General features: G+C 31.3%; 1 protein-coding gene across 7 annotated transcripts; it reads right to left on the bottom strand.

Moving 5' to 3' along the window:
• Positions 1-664: 664 nt before the first annotated feature.
• Positions 665-5,899, bottom strand: PTF1 (plastid transcription factor 1). Of its 7 annotated transcripts, XM_020349677.3 has the most exons (3): positions 5,741-5,899; positions 3,151-3,295; positions 665-2,319 (listed from the first exon to the last, which is right to left on the bottom strand). In XM_020349677.3, exon 3 carries the CDS (start codon positions 2,205-2,207, stop codon positions 1,158-1,160), a length of 1,050 nt encoding a protein of 349 aa, XP_020205266.2. In that variant the 5' UTR covers positions 2,208-2,319; positions 3,151-3,295; positions 5,741-5,899; the 3' UTR covers positions 665-1,157. The 7 variants fall into 7 exon arrangements, with proteins under 7 accessions (XP_020205266.2, XP_020205269.2, XP_020205270.2 ...); XM_020349680.3 differs by lacking the exon at positions 5,741-5,899 and having other exon boundaries at positions 665-2,257; positions 3,102-3,426; XM_020349681.3 differs by lacking the exon at positions 5,741-5,899 and having other exon boundaries at positions 665-2,257; positions 3,151-3,426.
• Between the last annotated feature and the right edge of the window lie 501 nt (positions 5,900-6,400).

Raw genomic sequence — 6,400 nt, 5'->3', positions numbered from 1 at the left:
ATAAACAAAATTTCATGAATGATAAGGTTATTGATTTATATAACAATTAATTTAAAAGTCTTATACAGTTAAGATGTTTTCTTATTAGTTGTCAAAGTTAAAAAAGACTAATAAAAGCTGTATTGAAATTTGTGCTGAAATTATTTTGATATTATACTCTCGCACAAAATTTGCTCCAGATTTAGATACTGTTAGGGATTTTCCCTGTCTTAAGAGACGAGTTCATGAGCAATAGTCTAAACATTTTTTGACATTTCTTATTTCTTCTCTATTATTTTGTTTTTCTTGTCATATGATATCAATCACCAGCATACAAAAATGATTATTGGACACTCCAATTCAACACCTTATTATAATTACCTATAAGGAGAAAAATAAAAAATTAAAATATCGGTATAATAAATTAATTTAATGATGTGATACGAAAGAAAAGATAATTTTTTTTTTAATGGAGTGTATAAAATGTTGGTGTGCAAATATCATTTCTTATTAACAAATGAACGTCTATGCATCATTTTCCGTGCGCTGAAATGCGTGTACTGTGTACATGAAGGAAAAATTAAGTATAATTTCTTTGGTTATGTTTCATCTCATGGAATGTATACAATCACAATTAAAAAACTAAAACATGATTTAAAAAAAAAACTACTTAACACTTGGTATATAACATAGCACACTGAGAATTCCTGTCTCATTCAAACACATAATGTTTAACAGAATAAAATAAAATAAAATCTCAAACTCACTATCAATGATAATATTATTATTCTACCTTTTCCAACCTTTCTCAATGTAGAATAGAGAGTTAATTAACTTATCTGAGCATGTGTTCTCTTTAGCGTAGCAATCACATTTTCACTTCAGGAAAAGCTCTTAATTACCCTTGAAAAAACCCATTTTTTTTGTAGACCTTTGCATGGCATCCATATAGATTAAACTGAATGGAAAATTAAGTTAATTGTACCTACATAAACCCAGGAAACATCAGAAAATCAAACATAACACAAAAACGGAATGATTATTCAAACCCCGCGAAACGTTGAATAATGTCTTGCAGCTAATGAACTTCAATTCCCACAGGCCTTATGATCCATGCATATTTTGTGAGGAGAAGAATTTAGATAACTCTATTTTGTGTATCATTTGGAAGGAAAATCCTAGTGTTTACGAGAATGGCTTTCACTGCTGTTAGGAGAATGGAGAAGTTTAGGCTTACTCAAGCTGAATGGTACTTTCCCTTGTTGGCTTATAACTTGTGATGGATTGAGAGAATTTGCCAAGAAATTTTGAGAACTTGAACTCAGCATCTGATAGTGGTTGAGTTGTCTTTGATTCATCTCCATTGATGCAACATGATGGGAAGGGAAATATGGTTGTGTTGCCCCAGGAGGACACACCAAAATTTGAGGAGTAGTAGTATTCCCAGTGGATAGAGCCAAATTTGATGGGAATGGAACCACATTAATGCTGTGTATATCTGCTTGATTAACAAATCCATGATTTGCCCATTGAGCAACATCACCTGAATTAGGGTCCCATTGGTAACCAAGTGAGGGCATAGTGTTCATCAAGCCCAAAAAAGAAGGATGATTTGCCCTTGGTAAGAGACTATTTGGCAAAACATGTGCACCATGACAACTATTGCTTTGTTTATCATCATTATTATTACTACTTTTATCATTATCATCATCTTCACTTCTATTCATCCAATTTGCTTTACCACTAACCATTTCTCCGGAAACCTCTTTGGACTTTGGTTTCCATAAGGTGTTTTGGCCTGAACCTTCACGAGAGGTGCTAAATTGATCATTATTACAAGCAACAAGAGATGGATAACCAAGGGTGAAGTTACCTGGAGGAATTGGAAGTGGTGGAAGTTCATCAATTTCATGCTTAGCTGCATTGAGCAACCAGTCTACAACCTTGCTTGGTTGATTGAGTCCAAGCCTATCTTGAAGATCATAGAGGTGAATTGCTGTGGGAACTGAAAGCCTCACCCTTCTATCTCTTAGTCCTCTTATAGTGCACACCTTGCTGTGCCTGTCTTTTCCTCCAAAAGCTCGAGATACTCGAACAATCCTTGGATCCTTCAGTTTTAGCCATTGTGATGATGAGCTTGATGTAGCCTTTGCCTTTTCATGATGATCGCTTGAAGAAAGACCTTCCTGTTTTAGTGGAAATTCTGCCTCCTTTGTACTGTTGATCATTGTATTTCTTTCATTGTTGTTGGTTTTTCTTCCTGGAACTTCTCTTCCACCTTCAACAATGAAACCCCTAATTTTGAATTCTTCAGTATGAATATGCACTTCTAGCTTGTATCTGCTTCAGAAAACTATGAAATTAAGTTTGAAAAAAATAAGCAGACAGATGAATATTAATCTGCTTCATCTCATGACAATAATTGAAATTGAAAACTGGGTTCAAATGGCGGTTGAGGTACTTAGTCAATTCAGATCAAACTATCCTTTCTCAAGTGATATGTTCACTTCAGAAGAAAAAAAGTGAATAATCTTAACCTATGATAAAAAAAAAAATACCAAAGTTTATTCTAATTCATAATTGAAATTTTCTTATTGTAAGAGTTGAAATTGCTGGCGTTTTTCTTCAAAATAAATTAAAATTTTCAATTCATAAGAGTCTAGCTAATCCTTCTTAAATATAACAAACTAATTAAGTAACAGTTTCTGATAATACGGATATGAGAAGAACACATGACAAGATTTCTTACTGGAAGCAACTATTAGGCGTCAATATTACATAATGAATTGTGTCATATTAATATAATTTTGAGGGGATTAGAGAGGATAAAATAATAACGAAGAAAAAAAACCTAAGAATAACAAATGCAAATAAGTAGTATAAGTCCATCTCGTATCAGATTTTATGAAATGTTCGTTGCAAAATATAGTTTATGCAAAAGAAAGGCAAGGAAAAAACTACGTCAAAGCAAGTGGGGTGCAAGGACTACTATATATGCGATTAATTCAACGTAAACACACAGTATTAGAACGAGTTTCATTTGAAAACGTGAAGAGGCTTATATACAAACCCTAGATGTAGGTGATATAAGACATACAGTACCTAGCAAAAACATTACCTACCACTGTTTGGTGTCGTGCAAATTATAGGAGAGAAAGACCAAGTGTGCACCTTAATTACTTTTGAAGCCAATTCTCGAACTATTTATGAAGAGGTTTCAAACTTGGTGTTTGCTTTGATTGCATAGAATAAATTGGTGAAGTTGAGTCCGCAGCTTGGAAAAGGAAGATGCCGGAATGAAACCGACCACGGCGCACTGAAAGATAAAGCAATGGCACATAGGTGGCCACGTGAGATATTACCTTATTGGTCAAATAAATTTGCTAGTCTACATCTTATCATTTTATGGTCAGGCAGGCATGATGGACAATGATTTCTTTCATCATGGTAGTTAGGAGGAGCTTAATTAGGGCTCATTTTTCTTGCCATTTTATTCTCACATTGATCCACTTGCGATAATCAAGACAAGTAAACATCTTTATCAAAGTTGATTTTGATGTTTTTAATTTTTATCTAAGCTAAGCATGGTTTCAAATCAAGGTAAATTAAATCAAACCTTTTGACTTAATGGTTGGCTGTATGATCTGTTTAAGACACATAAGAATTATATGGTGTTCTCAAATTTATCTGTATTAAAATAATATATGACCAATAAAAATTATACTGCATGAATGATATTCATAAGATAATAAAAATAAAAAAATAAATAAAAAAAAAAAGCACTGCAGTGAACTTTCCCAATTGTGACTACAACATTTAAGATTTTCAACTTGCTGTTACTATCACGTTAGCTGCATTTATCTGCAATGTCAAGAATCGTAAAGCAACGGTAACTATGACTGTAAATGCAATTTAGAAATATGATGCAAAAGCATAATGTACAAGATAGTAAATGCGAAAGAAAAAAAAAAAAAAAAAAAAGGATCTTTTGAAGCAAAAGAATGCAAAATTTTGTTTCTCGTGACAAAGGAACACAATTAATAACCTCAGTGGACCATTCACTACACGCTTCAAAAAGCGGCTAGTCACACTTTATCGACAACTACAAAAGATTTGGTTACTGAAACCATCACATGGGGGGCCATAGAAGCTAGCGTTATAATATAGTGATATATAAAATATGATACTATAGGTAGAAAATATATAATAAGTATAAATTTATATGATATATAATTATATATAATTTTAATGTTGATTTTGAATGAGATTTAAATATTATATATTGTGCGTTATTGTAATATATAAGTTATACTTACACTTTATAATAATATACTAAGAGTTAGTGCGTGTTTGGAAAACTGTTTAACATTGGTTGAACGAACTTTTTCATCTTTCCAATGCAAAAAAATCAAAGTAACTAGTGTGTTGCTTTTGGGTTATGTTGAACGTAACTCTAAAACAAACACACATTTAATCATCCATACATTGTCAGTGTAAAGTTTTTTACACTGATAATCAATCATATCTTTTAAATTATTTTATTTTATTTTTATTTTATTAAATAAGCAACTGACATAGCACTATTAAAAGATATGATTTATTGTCAGTATAAAAAAAAATTTTACACTGGTAGTGTATAGGTGATTAACTCATATACTAATATATATTATATCTATAATGTAAGTAAAAATAATTTTTAGTGATAAATATTGTATAATTATTAAGTGTGTGTCACTATATAACAATTCTTTTTTGTAGTGTAGACAAAATAGTATCAAGCAAAAAATGTTGTTGTATATTGTTAAGAACAAAGCCTTATAATAACTAAATTGCAGCATGCGTTCTGTTTATTACACTGATATTGTTTCTAAAAGTTTCTCACTGGACATACTCTTAAGAAAAAGGAACATGATAAATAAATAAATTTGGAAAGCAACTCTCAACATTATATTAGCAAGCTTCCTTGCACATTTATAGTTTTTTCCCCCTTCATTTTCTGGTAAGATATACGGCTGTAAAATGTCTTATATACTACTACTAATTAATAATAAAATGTTACGAATTATACTTGTCTCTACTTTAATTCTTTAAATTTTGCCAATGAAAATTAAATTGTTAGTGTACATATTGTTGATTTATATACTAACAATGTGATTTGCATAGAAAGATGTTAATATGATTGATCATTCTATTTATGTAGATTTATAATGTTTATATTATGAGATTAATTTTTATTAGACAAAATTATAACAACAAAAACAAACCTAACATGTTAGTACACGACATTTGATTTTTTTTTCTTAATAATATATTTCCACATTTTAGAAATCCCTCAAATACCTACGCTTTGGAACAAGACAATGAAAAGATGAAAAACGGAATAAGAGATAAAAATGGAGAGAAAACAAAAATAGGGGAAGGCATCACATGGAGAGGAAGCAGAGAAACCCACTTTAAATAAGTCATTTAGTAAGATTCAAAAGTTGTGGTGTCTAGTCTGAGAGAATTGTCATGTCTTTGTGTATGATAACTACTTCAATTCGGACAACGTAAAGCTACCTATAGGTGAGGGACCAACATATATATGTTATCTTTTACGACACTCGCTAAGGACCACATATACTATTTCAGAGAGATATGCATGAGGGCAACTTGTGATAATTTTCAGTTAGAACCTAACTTCTGAACCCCACAAGTGGATTAATCGCATGCTATCTTTCTTCAAAAGAAAGTCAGTTAATTAGAGGATACAGAAACGTACGCAAATTTTCTTCTCTTCTTCATTTGTCAAAGACGATTTGGAAATGATTTATTCTTCACCAGTGCAAGAGGAACCGGCGGATAGATCTAGATATGTGCCAACTTCGAAACCCTAAAATCACCCCCAAAATTGACAAGTTATATATCATATAGTTTGTCATTATCATGTGTCTATGGTCCCGGCCAATATTCATATGATATGTAGGTAAAAAAAATTAATAAAGCTTAGTTTGTAAATCTTAATTTCTTCAATGACACCCCCCGCCTCCTTTTTTTTTTTTTATAGTGTAAATGAAGTAATTTTTTTACTGAAATTTCTTTCATTGATTCTAAAGCATGGACAAATGAAACATGCGGAAAATGAGAAAGAAAGAGAGAATTTAAGGAGATATAGAATACCTCAAAGACCAAAACAGGTCTGGATAGATCTTAATTTGCACGATTTTGTAGTGGTAAACAATAGAAAAATAAAAAAGAAACTAGAATTATTTAATTTAAGTAATTTAGTTAGTTCTTAGTCACTGGAGTGGGGGATTCATATTGCCACAAGCTTCAATTTTCTTGGGTTATTTATTCAAATTAAAACAAATGATGACCTTTTCTTCGTTTTCTTTCCTAAGAATCAAATTTAGTTTCCAAGAAATTTTCAATAACTCAGGCA

This window comes from Cajanus cajan, chromosome 2 (genome assembly GCF_000230855.2).
Source record: "Cajanus cajan strain Asha chromosome 2, NIPB_CcT2T_4, whole genome shotgun sequence".
NCBI lineage: Eukaryota > Viridiplantae > Streptophyta > Magnoliopsida > Fabales > Fabaceae > Cajanus > Cajanus cajan.
Note: the sequence above shows the minus strand (reverse complement) of the source record. Positions and strands in the feature narration are given on the sequence as shown.

Excerpts from the sequence above, each read along its gene's own strand:
- PTF1 (XM_020349677.3), bottom strand. The coding sequence starts at position 2,207 with ATGATCAACAGTACAAAGGAGGCAGAATTTCCACTAAAACAGGAAGGT.